Source organism: Pseudophryne corroboree, chromosome 8, assembly GCF_028390025.1.
Source record: "Pseudophryne corroboree isolate aPseCor3 chromosome 8, aPseCor3.hap2, whole genome shotgun sequence".
NCBI lineage: Eukaryota > Metazoa > Chordata > Amphibia > Anura > Myobatrachidae > Pseudophryne > Pseudophryne corroboree.
Window position 1 is genome coordinate 313,422,557 of NC_086451.1, and position 18,725 is coordinate 313,441,281.

The window sequence follows — 18,725 nt, forward strand, 5'->3', positions numbered from 1 at the left end:
TCCCCCCTTTTTTTAACATATTAGAATAAATGTTAAGTTTTTAATATTTATTATATTTACCACTAATAAAAGTGCGCCACAAAAGAAGCCTTCTCAGGCTTGGGCCCACTAGTGGTCCTGCTGTTTGTTGCCAGCTATTGCTGGCCCAGTTGTCTTATGGTGTGCTGGTGTATAAATCTCACCACACTTCTCGTTATGTTCCTTCTCTCAAGTATGTCCATGGGCACTGTTTTACCTATATCCGCCTGAAGGAGGGGGCATAGAGGGGAGGAGCCAGCACACCCAGTGGAAGAAATTTTAAAGTGCACTGGCTCCTTTGGACCCTGTCTATACCCCATCGTACTAATGTGTCCCCAATATCTCTTATGGACTACGAGAAAAGGTTTTACCGGTAGAGATTTAAAATCCTATTTTATTATGTAAGTGGTGGTAGTATGAATAAACTGTTTGTATAAAGCGATTTGTAATGTCTTCACTTCGGTGTTCAAAATATGAATTATAGGGAAGAGTATTCTCTATGAATCATTTACTACATATCGTCACACTTTTTGTGAAGTCTCTAGCTATTGATTGAATTTTAACTTCGTAGGTTAAATTGTATGTGACTCAGGAATTTTGTTTTTGCTTTGATTACAATGACGACTTCACTAGTTCTCTAGCATTGTAAACATTCGGCAGTGAACATTCTGATTTGGGCCTCTGCACTCAGCTGGCATTACTGAGATCTTAGTAATCCAGTACAATACGAGCACTGACCACAGTGCCAGGGTTCCTCTCTTCACGTGTTGTAGCATATCGGCAGTTCTGATTGGATATTCTTGTATTCAGTCGGATCACTTGGAGGTGGTGCTCCATTGGGCAGTGGGGTGTGCGGGGAGGGGAGGAAGCAGACTGCAGGCTGGATGGGATAGTTCTGTCCAGTTTGCGTGGTAGTGGGACATTCTAAATATTGCAATCACCTTTCTTTCCTTAGGTGTATTTAACAATGGTGTCATATGACGGTTCTCCTCTTAATGTTGGCATACAATAGTTTAGCTTCCTTTATGGCTTACAATTCATATTTGTATGACATGGACCTCATTTAGAGTTTGAGGCAATTTGAGTCTAAGCACAAATGTATTGTGTCCCAGATAAAATTAGCATTTTCCTACATGTGCAGAGTTGCCCACAAATGTGAGACTGCAAACAATTCTGCATTGGTAACAAATCTGGCTCCCTCCCCATGCCGGTAAATGGAGCAGATGCACCAGATATATGAATGGTGTAGATTCACTGTCGGCACAAAATAGTCACACAGTACACTATTCATGCATTACAGTAAATGGAAGGAAAGTGCAGATCACACGAGTCAATTGGAGCCTATTAAATGCATCAGCATAGCTTTTTACATTATACAAGCAGATTACCTTTCTAAAATCCATACTACTAAACATATTGGCAGCAGTCTCCTTCCTAGAATAGGGAACATGCTTTATTTTAAACAAGTGTTCAGTGCGCTGGTCCTGCTGTTATATCGCAACAGTTATCCTACAGGTGCCTAATTGGGTAGCATCATCATCCCCTCTTAAACCAGGATTTGAGAACCCACAAGCCATGTCCCTTCAAACAGGAGTATTTGACATTTAGGCTTCTTGTGTCGGCACCTTTACTGGACTTTATTCATGTCTATATGTCTCCTCCAATCTTAATCGCTGCCCTTTTCGCCCAGGAAGTGACAAGTGCAGAATGTGGCAGTCAAGAGGCCAAAATATGCCCGTACGCAATGAGTAAAGCAAGCTGTGTGAATTTAAAACTCTGAATGAGATCCTATGTGTCTGAGGCTTTCATATTACTAATGGTATATTTTAAGGGGCAGATTTAATTATATGCAGTATTTCTCATGCAGCTAAAACTTTGGATCTAATGCCTGGAGCGATCCCGTAATTAAGCACTTTTCCTGCGCGGAAACCCACAGTAACTCTTCTTAACCCGTAGATTCCGAGGCTACAAGGAATCTCTTCATTAAGAGGTCTATTTGTGAAGTGTGTGAAGAAGTTACCCATGGCAACCAATCGGCATTGAAGTAACATTTCTAATTTGTATACTATACAATTGTACGGAGCATCTGATTGGTTGCCATGGGCAACTTCTCCACATGCTCACTTCTCAACTCTTTTCACTGCTTCACGAATAGACCCCTTATGTGCACTCCCTAGGGCTTACTGCGTGGGTTAGTGGCACTAACTGAATTGCTCAGAGCAAAGCTTTAGCAAGCCACAGGATAAATCCTGCAGTGAATTGAATCTGCCCCTAAATGTACTAACTTATGGTAAATGTGTAGCTAATGAAATGATGTGACCATGAGTCTTTCTATGTGTTCCTGAATATAGTATTGTGTCCATTATTTCACATTGCATACAGTGTTTTTTCTTTTTCTTATTTACATTTTCTTTTTAATAGTGCAAACTGAATCCAAGCAATGCACCCACCTAGAGGTATGTAACAGGATGTAATATATCTTTCAAAATCTTGTATGGTAAAGAGCCCTACACACTGGTTATTACCAGTGAAAGACATGAATGATCTCTTTCATTAATGAACAAGATACTGTTCATATCTTTCAGTGTAGGCACCAGCGATTAACTATGCACGGCCCCGCACTTGTTCATTGTTGGTGCAGGCTTGTTTAAACATGCAGGCCAATATGGACAATATCGTCCATATTAGCATGCATTGCTATGGAGCCGAGTGGGGGGGAGTGAAGAAACTTCACTCCCCCGTCACCTCCATCCCTGCTTCTGGGTTGCCCGTCTGCCGGGCAGATCGGCGGCAGGTCGTCGAGTTTATAGGGCCCTTTAGATAAAGGCTATATTGTAGGTATTTGTATGGCTCATACATTTTATCTAATGCAAGTACTTTAACATGTTCATGTTGATTTTTATATAGTATAAGATTACTTTTTTTTTTATCTGTGTATTCATTTAAAATGTCTTTGTCTGTATCTATAATCCCCTTATTTATGAAAACCTGCCAGTCTTATTCCAGTATAGTGTGATTTTTCACTAAGGTGACAATTCAATTAGCAGAGGTGAGTGCAAAGTCCCAGAGTATGAATGCCAACGCCTCATGGCCACTAACACCACACGTTTTTCTCTTACGTCCTAGGGGATGCTGGGTTCCACATTAGTACCATGGGGTATAGACCGGTCCACTAGGAGCCACTGGCACCGAGTTTGAGAGTGTGGGCTGTCTCCTCCCTCTATGCCCCTCCTACCAGACTGTTTAGAAAATGTGCCCGGAGGAGCCGGTCACAGCTAGAGGAGCTCTCCAGAGTTTCTCTAGTAAAGTTATTTTTTTTTAGTTTATTATTTCTCTTTCATCCACTAGGGGACACTGGAGTCCTATACAGTAGGGGTGTGAAGCCTTGAACCGGAGGTGTGGCACAATCTTAAATTAGCATTGTCTGCACAGCTGGCTCCTCCCCCTTCACATACCTCCTCCCTCAGTTTGAAAAATTGTGCTGGAGGCACAACGTGGAGCACTTGAGCTCCTGACAAGAAAAAACTAAAAGGGGGCTGCGTAACCCTAAGAAAGGGGGGACAAAGCTACCTGATTTCAGAGAGACAAAGATCCCTATTGAAGGGACCTGCATCTCTCCACAGGAGATCCTCCAAGATCTGCTAATAGTGAGTACTGGTCAAATTAGGCTAGGGACTTCCAGTTAGTAAAAGGAAAACTTTTTTTTTTTTTTCTTTTTTTCTTTCTCCCTCGATTTATAGCTTTACTGTGACTACTGTTTAAAACTCCCTTTTATACACTAATCAGGGAGGAAGGGCAGAGCGACGGTGGCCGGCGCGTGGGAGACCTAGTGCGGCGCGGGACTCAGCCTGTCTTCCCTGTAAGCAGGGGGGGACGGCGGAAGCGGAGCGCTGCACACTACAAGACCCAGGGGCAGAGCGAAGCACAGGCGCCGCTACGGGAGACGGACCAGTCGCGCGCGCCAGCCCCAGGACGAATGCAATACAGTGACAGAGCACAGGCGCCGCTACGGGAGCCGGACCCGTCGCGCGCGCCAGCCGGCGGGTCCGGAGCGCGCTGTATAGCGGCAGAGGGGGATATCAATGAAAGCATAAAACAAACAGTGCGGCAGGCCACATCTTTTTATATGAATACATTAGTGGGGGCCATGTTTATTCGTTTTGGCGCCATGATGAGGTGAAGGATGGGTCCTCCCCCCTCCCCCACCAGTAGTGTACATAGGGGAAAGTTTAGTAATAAAATTAACTCGCCCTGCATAGTCCATGCATTCAGAAAATAGAGAGACAGTTAGGCAACAGCTCCCTGTGCTGGTCTAATGTAGATAGACAATATACGAGGATCTCCTGATAAGTAATCAAACTTTACAAATTATATTTTCAAGGGACGTCTGTTTCAAAGATCCCGGAGAAAATACACAGAAGCAAGCCAACTCTAACATCGTAGCTGATTTACAGTTGGGGTGTGAGGGTTGCGAGTCAGCTGGTGTTTTGTTTTTTATTTTAATTTTTTGACCTGTTCCTTTTATAGAAAAAAAGGGGACAGGTAATTCCAGCCGGATCCAATACCTTCGCTTCCGTCATCTCCCAGTCTTTCTCTTCCGAGTTTAAAGGGTGAAAGCGCTGCGTAATACCCTAGTAAGGGGTTTTAAAAAAAAAAAAAAATACAGCATGTCTAAGGCTACCAAGACCTCAAAGACCTGCTATGTTTGTACGAAATGTAACAAGAAGAGCACGCGGGTTGGCAGCTCCGGGGTGTGCGACTCCTGCTTAGACAAGGACGCTCCACCTGGGAGCAGTGCTCTGGCTCAGGCTTGGGAAGACAACCTTGCTAATAGAATCTCCAAGGAAATGGCAGAATCCCGCAAGCAGCAATCAGAATGGGCTGCGGGATTCTCAAAGACAATGGAGGAATTTCTCATTAAGTTAACACCGCCCGCACACGCGGAGACGAGTGTGCGCATGGCTGTTAAAAGAACTCTTCCTATTATACCAGAATCTGAGGAGGGAGAGGGTTTTCTTCTGGAAACGGAAGAAGGTGAGGTAATTGAACCTAACCTAGACGCCGATTTTCCTGAAGAAGATTCAGCGATCTCGGGTCTGGATTCCTTAATTGACGCGGTAAAGGACATCCTAAGCTTTAAGGAAGAGGAAGTCCAGGAGCCGGAAGATTTCGATTTGTTTGAATCCCAGAAGCCGCGTTCAGCAGCGTTCCCCATTCCTAAATCCCTCCAATCTCAGATGGAGGAAGCTTGGAAACAACCTGACAAACGTTTTCAATTTCCGAAACGTTTTCAGGTAACTTACCCCCTACCTAAGGGTGTAATGGACAAGTGGGAGTCTCCGCCGGTAGTGGATGCTTCACTAGGAAGATTGTCAAAGAAGACAATCTTGCCAATTCCTAACGTAACTACTTTAAAGGATGCGTCCGACCAAAAAGTTGACACGGCGTTAAAATCAATGTTTGTAGCAGCAGGTGCAGCGCAGAGACCTGCGATCGTCTGTGCTTGGGTCAACAAAGCCATGGGTGCATGGTCCGGCCGTATTGTACAAGCTATTGAGGAGGAAAATAGCTTAGAAGAGATAACACAACTGGCAGAACACATTCGAGAATCTGCTCAGGGCCGGATCTAGGGGGGGGGCGAAGGGGGCGACCGCCCCCCGTAACAGTCATAGCCACGCCCACTTTTGAGTAGAAGAGAGCTCTCAAGGGAGAGCCTTAGGCAGAACGATGTGCTGCAGCTTATACCACAGCAGCACAGGGGAGCCAGGAGAGCAAGGGTTACAGAGCATTTGCCCCTCACTTGCTGGTGTGTGCCTACTAGGGCTAATAAATACAATTACCCCATAGCACAGTCACATGTACATAGAACAATCACAAAGCTCTATCTCAGTCTCACTCAAAAAGTTCAGTCAGAATTGAGAGAGGAGGAGTTAGGACTGCAGATGGGAGGAGTTGGGACTGTAGAGGGAGGAGTCAAGATTAAACAGAAAACCGCCCCCCCTAAAGAAAAGTCTAGATCCGTCCCTGAATCTGCTTCATACTTGTGTCAAGCTTCTAAGGATATTAGCAGAATAGCATCGGCCATATCGGCTAGAAGGATTTTATGGCTCAGAGAATGGCAAGGTGACTGACACCAAGAAGGCGGTAGAATCCATTCCCTTTGGGGGTGAAATGCTGTTCGGACCAGAGTTGGACAAGTGGATTTCGCAGGCTACAGCGGGGAAGTCCACTTTTCTGCCCACTCCTTATACGAGACCCGCTCCACAAACTAGGAGAGGTTATTCGGGACCATCTTTTACTTCATTTAGATCAGTCCTTTCGAGCCCGAGGTAGGGGTTTCGGTGCACAAGCACGCGGGGGCAGAGGTAGAGGCCGCTCGCAGGCAGCAACCAGAAAGCAGGATAAACCTGCTGACAAGACCGTGGCATGACGGCCTCCCAGCTCACCTGGGGTCCCCCTTGGTGGGCGGCCGACTGGAAGGTTTTCAGGACATCTGGGCCAAAACCTCACCAGAACTTTGGGTGAACAACTTAATCTCTCAGGGGTACAAACTGGAATTTCAACAGAGGCCTCAGTCAGTTTTTTACAACAGGATTGCCTCAGTGCCCTCAAAAAGCAGGGGCACTACGGGCAGCAATTCACAAATTGCTACAAGCAGAGGTCATTATTCCGGTTCCCGCTTCTCAGAGAGGAACGGGGTTCTATTCCAATCTTTTTGTCGTGTCAAAACCAGACGGGACGGTCAGACCAATACTCAATTTAAAAGTTTTCAACCAGTTTTTAAGAGTCTACAGATTCAAGATGGAATCAATCCAGTCAGTCATTGCAGGCTTAGAACCAAGCGAGTTCATGGTATCCATGGACATAAAGGATGCATATCTGCATATCCCAATTTGGACTCCTCACCAGGCTTACTTACGGTTCGCACTGGTGGCGGAGCACTACCAATTCCGGGCTTTGCCGTTCGGTCTAGCGTCCGCCCCAAGAATTTTCACAAAGATCATGGTGGCAGGACTGAGACTGTGGGGGGTCACGATTATACCTTATCTGGACGATTTACTGATCAAAGCTCCATCTCAGAATCGACTGCTCAAGGATGTTCAGACATCACATCAATTTCTAATTCAACATGGATGGATTGTCAATTTCCAAAAGTCCAACCTCATACCGACTCAACGGATTCAATTCCTCGGTCTCATCTTGGACACGGTCCTATTACGTGTGTTCTTACCAGAGAGCAAGGTACAGGACCTACAGAGATTAGTGGCTCAGGTACTGAGGACGCAGACCGTTTCTCTGCACCTCTGTGCAACTTCTCGGGAAGATGGTGGCGTCGTTCGAAGCTCTCCAGTACGGCAGACTTCATTCCCGATCATTCCAAATGAACCTCATTGCTCAGGGAGCAGGCTCGCACTGGCTTCTCCATCGGAGAATCCGACTTCAACCACAAATACGGGTCTCCTTGATATGGTGGTCGTTACACAAGTACCTTACAGCAGGCAAGAAATGCGGCATTTGGGATTGGAGGATCCTGACGACGGACGCCAGTCTCAGAGGTTGGGGAGCCGTCCTAGAGGACCATCAGTTTCAAGGACGGTGGACGCTACAAGAAAGCAAATTACCCATAAATATCCTCGAACTAAGAGCAGTTTACAATGCCCTTCTCTTAGCAGAAGACCTAGTCATGAATCAACACATCAGGATTCAGTCGGACAATGTCACGACGACTGCTTACATAAACCGTCAAGGAGGAACAAAGAGCAGGATGGCGTTAAAGGAGGCCACAAAGATCTTGTTGTGGGCAGAAAGAAGAGACATCATTCTCTCCGCAGTGTTCATTCCAGGTGTGGAGAACTGGGAAGCAGATTACCTCAGTCGCCAGGATATGCATCCGGGGGAGTGGTGCCTTCATCCACGGATCTTCAACATGATTGTGAGAAGATGGGGTCTGCCTCAGGTGGATCTAATGGCGTCTCGACAAAACCATCAACTACCCAGATATGTGTCAAGAACTCGAGATCCAGCAGCAGAAGGAGTGGACGCATTAACACTTCCTTGGTGTTACAGGAGGGTTTACATTTTTCCACCTTTCCCACTCATACCCAGGGTTCTGAAAAGAATAAAGCGGGAACGAGTGTGGGTCATTCTAATCGCACCAGATTGGCACCGCAGGAGTTGGTACACCGACCTACGAGGGTTACTTGCGGAAGATCCTTGGAGGTTACCTCAGAGAGGACCTGCTATCTCAGGGACCGTTCCTACACCCCGATCTGAACAGGCTGCGTTTGACGGCGTGGCTATTGAAACCCGGATCTTAAACAGAGGGATCCCACGAACGGCCATTCCTACAATGATTGCCGCAAGGAAACCGGTAACAGCCAGGCACTACTACAGGATTTGGAGACTGTACATGGCTTGGTGTCAGGAACGGGGATGGTATTCATCTAACTTCCATTTATCGCGTCTTCTACTTTTCCTTCAGACCGGTCTAGAGGGAGGACTCAGATTGGGCTCTTTGAAGGTTCAGATTTCGGCTCTCTCCATCCTTTTTCAACAGCGGTTAGCATCTTTGCCGGAGATTCAAACCTTTTTACAGGGGGTTCTGAGGATTCAACCCCCTTTTCGTTCTCCCACGGCACCATGGGACTTAGGTTTGGTGTTAGAATATTTGAAGTCACCGACTTTTGAGCCGTTGACAAGAACAGACCTGAAATATCTTTCTTGGAAGGTCACGTTATTGCTTGCCTTGGCTTCGGCTAGGCGGGTTTCTGAGTTGGGAGCCTTATCCTGTAAGAGTCCTTTCTTAGTTTTTCATGAGGATAGGGCGGAACTCCGTACAAGAGCAGACTTCCTTCCGAAGGTGGTGTCGGGGTTTCATGTAAACCAGCCAATTGTGGTCCCATCTTTCCAGGGTCTCACAGATGAGGACATGTCATTGGATGTTGTCCGAGCTTTACGGGTATACGTACAGGTTACGTCATCTTTCAGAAAGTCGGACCATTTGTTTGTTCTTTATGATGGGCCAAAGAAGGGTTGGCCGGCCTCTAAGCAGACTTTGTCCAGATGGATTAGACTTGCCATTCGGCAGGCTTATATTTCCTGTGGCAAACAGGTTCCGGTTCAGACGCGTGCTCATACTACCCGATCAGTGGGTGCCTCGTGGGCGGCTGCCAGAGGTGCTTCCACTAAACTTTGCAGAGCGGCAACGTGGTCTTCAGCCCACACGTTCGCAAGATTTTAGAAGTTTGATACTTTTGCGTCCGGAGAATCTAAGTTCGGACGTTTAGTTTTGCAGGCCACCGACAGCACTCCCTCCCTGGGGGAAAACTTTGGGACGTCCCCTACTGTATAGGACTCCAGTGTCCCCTAGTGGATGAAAGAGAAAAGAGGATTTTGGTACTTACCGATAAATCCATTTCTCTGAATCCTCTAGGGGACACTGGACGCCCGCCTCGGTGCTGTCAACCTGCTGTATTCCAAGTTCTTGTTTTAATCCGTTCGTGCAAACAGCGTTAGTTATTCGGTTAAGAGTTCTTGGCCGCTGTTTGATATGTTGTTCGGTTCCTCGCCATGGGCTATAGTGTCATGTCCTATTCTCTCAGTCACATTTTTCAAACTGAGGGGAGGAGGGATGTGAAGGGGGAGGAGTCGGCTGTGCAGACAATGCTAATTTAAGATTGTGCCACACCTCCGGTTCAAGGCTTTACACCCCTACTGTATAGGACTCCAGTGTCCCCTAGAGGATTCAGAGAAATGGTTTTATCGGTAAGTACCAAAATCCTCTTTTTACAGGAAGGATGCTGGCAACAGTCTCCCTAAGGGGGGAGGGGGGGGAGGGGAAGAGTTGGAGGGAGGAGGAGGAGGAGGAGGAGGAGGAGTAGTAGTGTCCGCCCTGTGGAGTCTAAGACACTATCTCCGCTGGCAGGACACTGAGCTCCTGAGGGGATAGGACGTTCCCCCACCACAGGGGATTGCTCTCCCCGGCAGCATGCCACCACCCCCTTACAGAGCCAGAAGATCAGGGGCAAGTTAGTCACCGGCCCCACTTGCAAGCGGGGAGCCGGTGTGAAGATGACCGCTACAGGGTATGGAGCGCAGTACTAACTGTGCTCCAGGGCTCAGCGGTACATAGTGCTGCGCTGTGAGGGGTGCCCCAAGCCAGCGCCTACACCCTAAACTGACCTCCAAGCCTGTCGGGGTCCCAGGATCGCTAACAGCATAATTCCTCATGCCAGTATAATATCTAGAAGAGCGGGAAGACTGCGCTATTAAGGGGCGGAGCTTCTCAGAGCAGACCCAGCAGCGTTCAGCGTAATTTTCCTGCCTGCAGAAGTGCTGTCAGTGAGAGCTGTCCCTCCACATCAAATCCAGCTATCTATTACGGTACCAGGGGGTTGTAGAAAGGGGGGGGGGGGGGGGGGGAGGCTGTGTACAGACTGTGTAACATATTAAGGTACACAGTCGGCTCTGATTTGGGGTCTCCCTATACCTTGGAAGCGCTGTGCGTGGGTTGGCTCCATCTGTGTCTCTTGCCATTCTTGGGGGTGAAACTCTGTCTGCCCTCACCTGTGTGTGGAGTGTCATGTGGTCTCCATTAAGCTATGTCCAGGGACTCTGTCATATGCTGTAGAGGATATGTACTCTCAGGATGATCCCATTCCATGTAATCAGGATTGCACTGTTTAAGCACAGATACCTGCAAGGGAGCCTGAATGGTTATCCTCTATTAAATCTATGATTTCTCAGATTTCTACTAGGGTTGCTCAGAATGAATCTGCAACTCAGGTTTTACAGAACTCTATGGCCGTTTGGTCCGGTTCTGTTACCTCACGGCCCCCCACTCCATGTTCCCACAAACGTGCTCTTGCACAGATTATGCAAGATGACACTGATACCGATTCGGACACTGCAAACGGTGATGGGGATGTGTTGCGGGGGACGGCATCTCTTGCAAAAGGGGTGCAGTTGATGATAGAGGCCATTAGAGATGTGTTGAATATTGCTGATACAACACCTGAGCAGGTTGAGGATGCTTACTTCACTGACGATAAGAAAGCCTTGCTAACCTTCCCTGCGTCAAAGGAATTAAATGCTATATTTGAGAGCCTGGGAAAACCCAGAAAAAATTCCAGATCCCTAGAAGGGTTCTGGTGGCTTTCCCCTTCCCTGAGGAGGCTAGTAAAAAATGGGAAAACCTGTCCATAGTTGACGCATCTGTATCCAGACTCTCAAAAAAGGTGGTTTTACCTGTTCCAGGGTCTACCGCCTTAAAAGAGCCGGCTGATCACAAAATTGATACTACACGCAAATCCATATACACAGCTTCAGGGGTGATACTACGTCCCACTATACTATAGCTTTGGAAATCCAAGCACTGGATAAAGTGGTCAGGCACGTTACTTGAGGATTTGGATACAATGGATAAAAGTGATGTTGAATTGTTTTTACGTAACATTCAGGATTCTGCAGGATTTGTGGTGGAATCCATGAAAGACCTGGGTTCCATAGCTGCAGGAATATCTTTCAGGTCTGTTTCAGCTCGTAGGGGACTGTGGCTGCGCCAGTGGTCTGCCGACGCGGAATCCAGGAGTGGTGTGGAGACTCTACCCTACACAGGTCAGGCTCTCTTTGGGGACGTGTTGGATGCTTGGATTTCCACGGCTACAGCAAGTAAGTCTCCTTTTCTTCCCTCAGCAGCACCTGCCACGAAGAAACCCTTTTCACCTGCATCACAGTCCTTTCGGACTGCAAAGTCAAGAAAGGCCAAACCGTCTAACACCTTCTTGAGGGGAGGTCTGCCAAAATTCAAGAAAACTGCTGCGGCGGGTTCCCAGGAACAGAAACCTGCTTCAGGTACGCCAAAGTCCTCAGCATGATGGTGGACCACGTGGCCTGGAAGTGGGGCCGGTGGGGGCGAGACTCGGGCATTTCAGGCATGTCTGAGTGTTGTCCGGCCTGGATCCCTTTGTGCAGGATAGTGTCCCAGGGGTACAGGCTGGAATTTCAAGATCTCCCTCCTCACTGATTCTTCTTTGCTGGCAGACAGGGCTATCCTACAGGAAGCCATCCAGAAGTTGGTGGAGACGCAGGTTATTGTACCAGTCCCACCCCATATGCAAAACAAGGGTTACTATTCAAACCTTTTCGTGGTACCGAAACCGGATGGTTCGGTCAGACCCATTCTGAATTTAAAATCGCTAAACCCATTCCTGAGGGAGTTCAAGTTCACAATGGAGTCTCTAAAGGCGGTGATATCAGGTCTGGAAGAGGAGGAATTCCTGGATATCAAGGATGCGTACCTCCACATTCCGATTTGGCCGACGCATCAAGCTTATCTCCGATTCGCACTGTTGGACTGTCATTTCCAATTCCAGGCCCTGCCATTCAGCCTCTCCACAGCACCGAGGGTATTCACCAAGGTGATGGCAGAGATAATGGTTCTCCTCCGCGGACAGGGGGTGAACATAATTCCATATCTGGACGATCTGCTGATAAAGACATCGTCCAAGGAGAAGCTGTTAGTCCACTGTTCTCACGACCCATCTACTCAGAAAACGGTTGGATCCTGAATCTTCCAAAATCACTTTTGGAACCAACCAGTAGGTTGTCCTTTATGGGAATGATCCTCAACACAGAAGTGCAGAGGGTGTTTTTTCCAAAGGTAAAAGCGTTGGTGATACAAACAATAGTCCGGGATGTCCTGGAGCCAGCCCGGGTGTCTGTTCATCAGGGGGAAGATGGTGGCCTCTTACCGAGGCTCGGCAGTACGGGAGGTTTCATGCTCTGTCCTTCCAGCTGGATCTCCTGGACAAGTGGTCAGGATCTCATCTTCACATGCACCAGAGAATAAGTCTGTCACCAAAGGCCAGGATTTTGCTCCTCTGTTGGCTACAATTACCTCATCTTCTGGAGGGCCACAGGTTCGGGATTCAGGACTGGATCCTTCTAACCACGGATGCAAGTCTCCGGGGCTAGGGCGCAGTCACCCAAGGGGAAACCTTCCAAGGAGGGTGGTCAAGTCTGGAAGCCGGCCTGCCGATAAACATTCTGGAACTAAGAGCTATCTACAACGGTCTTCTCGAAGCGGCCCATCTTCTAAGAAATCGGGCCATTCAAGTGCAGTCGGACAATGTAACGACAGTGGTTTACATAAACAGACAGGGCGGAACTAAGAGCAGAGCTGCAATGTCGGAGGTAACCAGAATCATCCTCTGGGCAGAAAAACATGCGTTGGCGCTGTCTGCAATCTTCATTCCGGGAGTAGACCACTGGGAAGTGGACTACCTCAGCAGACACAATCTCCATCCAGGCGAGGGTTTCTATCCAGAGGTGTTCAAGGAGATAACAGATCTTTGTGGTGTACCCCATATAGACATGATGGCCTCTCGTCTTGACAAGAAGCTTCGGCGGTATTGTTCCAGGTCGAGGGACCTGCAAGCTGTGGCAGTGGATTCCCTAGTGACTCCGTGGGTGTTCCAGTCGGTGTACGCGTTTCCTCCACTTCCACTCATTCCAAGAGTTCTAAAACTCGTATGGAGAACAAGAGTTCAGGCAATCCTCATTGCTCTGGACTGGCCAAGAAGGGCTTGGTACGCGGATCTACTGCTAGAAGAGCCGAGGCCTCCACTTCGGGAGGACCTGCTACAGCAGGGGCCGTTCGCCTATCAAGACTTACCATGGCTACGTTTGACGGCATGGAGGTTGAACCCCAGATACTAGCTCGGATGGGCATTCCGAACAAGGTTATTACTAGCCTGATGCAGGCTAGGAAAGGAGTAACTTCTAAACATTACCATCGTATTTGGAAAAAATATGTATCTTGGTGCGAGTACAAGAAGTATCCTACAGTGGAGTTTCAACTGGGACGTTTTCTCCTCTTCCTGCAAGCGGGTGTGGATATGGGCCTGAGGTTAGGATCTGTGAAGGTCCAGATTTTGGCCCTATCTTTTTTTTTTTTTTTTTTTTTTTTTTTTTTTCTTCCAGAAACAATTGGCTGCCCTCCCTGAGGTTCAGACTTTTTTTTTTTTTTTTTTTTAAGGGAGTTCTGCACATCCAACCTCCCTTTGTACCACCTACGGCGCCACAGGATCTTAATGTGGTGTTGCAGTTCCTTCAGTCGGACTGGTTTGAGCCTCTACAGGAGGTTGAGGTCTAGTTTCTCACATGGAAGGCTGTCACTTTCGTGTGTTTTGGAGTTGGGGGCTTTGTCATGCAAAAACCCCTACTTGATATTCCATTAAGACAGAGCTGAGCTCCGGAAGCGTCAGCAGTTTCTTCTGAAGGTTGTGTTGGCATTTCATATCAACAAACCTATTGTGGTGCCAGTTGCGACTGACTGCGCAATTTCATCAAAGTCCTTAGATGTTGTAAGGGCTCTAAAAATCTATGGCTCTCATTCCGAGTTGATCGCTCGCTAGCTGCTTTTAGCAGCAGTGCAAACGCTAAACCGCCTCCCTCTGGGAGTGTATCTTAGCTTAACAGATGTGCGAACGAAAGGTTAGCAGAACTGCTCATGAAATTTTTCATGCAGTTTCTGAGCAGCTCCAGACCTACTCTTACCTTACGATCACTTCAGTCAGTTTAGTTCCTGCTTTGACGTCACAAACACGCCCTGCGTGCGGCCAGCCACTCCCCTGTTTCCCCAGGCACGCCTGCGTTTTCACCTGTCATGCCTGCGTTTTTTAGCACACTCCCGGGAAACGGTCAGTTACCACCCAGAAACACCCACTTACTGTCAATCACTCGATCACAGAGTGACAGAAAAGCGTTGCTCACCCTTGTGTAAAACTGCATAGTTTTGTGTTAAAGTACTTCGCGCGTGCGTACTGCGGCCCGTACGCATGCGCAGAAATGCTGATTTTTAGTTTGATCGCTGCGCTGCGAACAACTCTGAATGAGGGCTAATGGGAGTAGGACTGCTCGTCACAGAAAATAGGACTTTGTTTGTCCTGTATGATCCCAAGAAAATTGGGTGTCCTGCTTCAAAGCAGACGATTTCTCGCTGGATCAGGTTCACTATCTAGCATGCGTATTCTACGGCAGGATTGCCGTGTCCTACATCTGTTAAGGCCCACTCTACTCATAAGGTGGGTTCTTCCTGGGCGGCTGCCCAGGGTGTCTCCGCTTTACAGCTTTGCCGAGCAGCTACTTGGTCAGGGTCGAACACGTTTGCTATATTCTACAACCTCGATACTTTGGCCTCTGAAGACCTAAAGTTTGATCAATCGGTTCTGCAGGAGCCTCCATTCTCTCCCCCTCATTCTGGGAGATTTGGTACATCCCCATGGTACTACTGTGGACCCCAGCATCCTCTAGGACGTAAGAGAAAATAGAGTTTTAATTACCTACCGGTAAATCATTCTCGTAGTCTGTAGAGGATGCTGGGTGCCCGCCCAGTGCTTTATCCTGCAGTGATTTATTGGTTCAGTACTGCTTTGTTCTTGGTTAAGTACTGTTTTGTTACTTTAAGTTATATTGTTCAGCCGTTGATAATTTTTCAAGCTGGTTAGCTTTGTTTGCCTTGTATGTGTGAGCTGGTGTGAATCTCGCCACGATCTGTGTTAAATCCTTCTCTTGAAGTTCTGTCTCCTCGTGCACAGTTCCTATACATAGTCTGGTAGGAGGGGCCAGCCCACACTATTAAACTCTTAAAGTGCCAGTGACTTCTAGTGGACCCGTCTATACCCCATGGTACTAATGTACCAGCATCCTCTACGGACTTCGAGAAAAGGATTTACCGGTAGGTAATTAAAATCCTATTTTATTTTTTTTTGCATTTATGTATAAGAAGCAATTTTTAGACTTCTCACAATGAACAAAAATAGACTATAGTCACAAATCATGCACACAAATAATATGAAGTTACAGCATTAAAGTTGGAGCACTGATACATTGAAATATTGGTAAAAAGCTAACATTGAATACTTGTGACAGACTAAGCACAAGGCAGGAATAAGTGACCTGATTGCAGCATAGTTCCCAGTATACACCCAGATCAACAAGTGCAATATCAGCTTCTACTTCTCATTTATCTAGCACCTTCTAGAAGAGAATACCTGGAATCTGGTTGATATGGGCAACATCCCATCTTAAACAGAACTCCCATCTTAGTAAATTTACCGCATGGTCTTCCCACTTCACATTACCACATTTTGCCTGGCCATGAACGTCCGATATTCCACAAACGTACCTCAAAAGAGGTATTGGCTATACCCTAACTGGGCCACGATACCAAGGCGTACAGAAAAACATGGTGAAGGGCCATCTGTCTCCTGCCTGTAAGTGAAGCTATAACCACCCAGACCGGGGAACCGCAAGGCCAATAGTGTGCTATAGAGAATCCAATAAAAATGGAGAATATTTTTTACTAGGAAACTGGAGGTAGCAAAATACACACAAAACACCCAACACCCCCCTTTACCCACCCTGTATACTCATCCCCATCACAGTATACCTGGAGCCTTAACCGCTAAACTAGAGAAAAATAATCCTACCAGATACCTAGACGTATAACACAGCCACCAGAAAGTCTGTAAAAGTGGTCACTCATGCCTTTAGTTACATCTGTTTTATTACGTTTTTATTTTGCTCTTTCAGGCCATTTACACAATAACCATTTTGCATCGGAGTTTGATAACTGTGATGTGGTTTACACGTGTCTATAGAAAAAAAGATAGCAAATGGGGGTGTGAACACAGGTTAATAGGACCTCTGTAATGTAATATAAGGGGATGTGTGTGTTTTTACTCTGACGTTATAGAGAAATAGCTGAACAGACAGACTGTTATCTATAGATCTGTTTTAATGCTCCACATCCTATATTTTTTTTGTTTCATCACAGACCTGCAAATGGTGTCGTGTGAAGTATAGCCAGCTTTTGCAGGAGCTTGAAGACCTCAAACGTCTTGGTGAGAATATGTACTTAACTTCAAGCACAATGACAATGTGGTGATAGCCTTTTCCTTAGTATACATATATATATATAATAGGACACTGCACTGCAGCTCTACAAGACAGTCTGGCTTCCAAACTATTGAATGCCAACTTTCATGATTCTCATGAAGCATTTTTATGTCCTATCCATTTGTGTACTCAACTGTTATTTTCACACATTTTGTGTGTTTGCATTTTCAGGTGATGTATAACATGTATAAATGGAGGAGACCCACATGGTTTCTACTAGAGATGAGCGAATTAGTTTCTACATACAGTAACGAAGAAAAAAGTCAAGCTCAGGATTTGCATTGCACATGAAACTGATTGCCAAGCTGCATATAGTCATTGGATGGGGCACAAGCTGCTACTTTGTATGCTCTCTTTAGCTGCTTTCTGTGTCCTAATCTGCCATTGTGTCCATTCTGAATTCTGTAAAACGTTGATTGTAACATTTTATTCTTAAAGTAAAAATAAAGTTATCACTTGCTGTGCGCCTTTCAGTTTGGGGTTTTCTGGATATTGGAAATGAAAATGCTCTGCTGGGCATAACCTATTGTGTTGGAGGTAGTTATCCCATTTTTTTTTTTTCTTCCCCATTCCTCTCCCTTAGTTCCTGCCCTGGGACCATCACCGTCTGAAGCAGTGTTTATGTAATTACAGTGCAAATTCTTCAGCCTGTTTTCATTTATAGCCACTACCATGGATATCTTCATCGCTTTAGGGATAGCAGAAGCATATATATCTCGAATCTATCACTGCTCAAAAAAATAAAGGGAACACTTAAACAACACATCCTAGATATGAATGAAATATTCTTATTAAATAGTTTGTTCTTTACATAGTTGAATGTGCTGACAACAAAATCAAACAAATTATCAATGGAAATCAAATTTATTAACCCATGGAGGTCTGGATTTGGAGTCTCACTCAAAATTAAGTGGAAAAAAACACTACAGGCTGATCCAACTTTGATGTAATGTCCTTAAAACAAGTCAAAATGAGGCTCAGTAGTGTGTGTTCCCTCCACGTGCCTGTATGACCTCCCTACAACGCCTGGGCATGCTCCTGATGAGGTGGCGGATGGTCTCCTAAGGGATCTCCTCCCAGACCTGGATAAAGCATCCGCCATCTCCTGGACAGTCTGTTGGTGGATGGAGCGAGACATGATGTCCCAGATGTGCTCAATTGGATTCAGGTCTGGGGAACGGGCGGGCCAATCCATAGCATCAATGCCTTCGTCTTGCAGGAACTGCTGACACACTCCAGCCACATGAGGTCTAGCATAGTCTTGCATTAGGAGGAACCCAGGGCCAACTGCACCAGCATATGGTCTCACAAGGGGTCTGAGGATCTCATCTTGGTACCTAATGGCAGTCAGGCTACCTCTGGCGAGCACATGGAGGGCTGTGCGGCCCCCCAAAGAAATGCCACCCCACACCATTACTGACCCACTGCCAAACCGGTCATGCTGGAAGTTGTTGCAGGCAGCAGAATGTTCTCCTTGGCGTCTCCAGGCTCTGTCACATGTGCTCAGTGAGAACCTGCTTTCAGCTGTGAAGAGCACAAGGCGCCAGTGGCGAATTTGCCAATCTTGGTGTTCTCTGGCAAATGCCAAACGTCCTGCACGGTGTTGGGCTGTAAGCACAACCCCCACCTGTGGACGTCGGGCCCTCATACCACTCTCATGGAGTCTTTCTGATCGTTTGAGTAGACGCATGCACATTTGTGGCTTGCTGGAGGTCATTTTGCAGGGCTCTGGCACTGCTCCTCCT

The 18,725-nt window shown here is 46.8% G+C and overlaps 1 protein-coding gene across 1 annotated transcript in view; it reads left to right on the top strand.

Moving 5' to 3' along the window:
* The window catches only part of LOC134949046 (uncharacterized), a 161,096-nt gene extending 143,656 nt beyond the window's left edge, over window positions 1-17,440 (top strand). The window contains exons 5-7 of the mRNA XM_063937387.1: window positions 2,440-2,474; window positions 16,859-16,925; window positions 17,152-17,440. Coding sequence (XP_063793457.1) covers window positions 2,440-2,474; window positions 16,859-16,925; window positions 17,152-17,162 — 113 coding nt within the window. The 3' untranslated portion in view covers window positions 17,163-17,440. The remainder of the gene's footprint in view (window positions 1-2,439; window positions 2,475-16,858; window positions 16,926-17,151) is intronic.
* The last annotated feature ends 1,285 nt before the right edge of the window (window positions 17,441-18,725 follow it).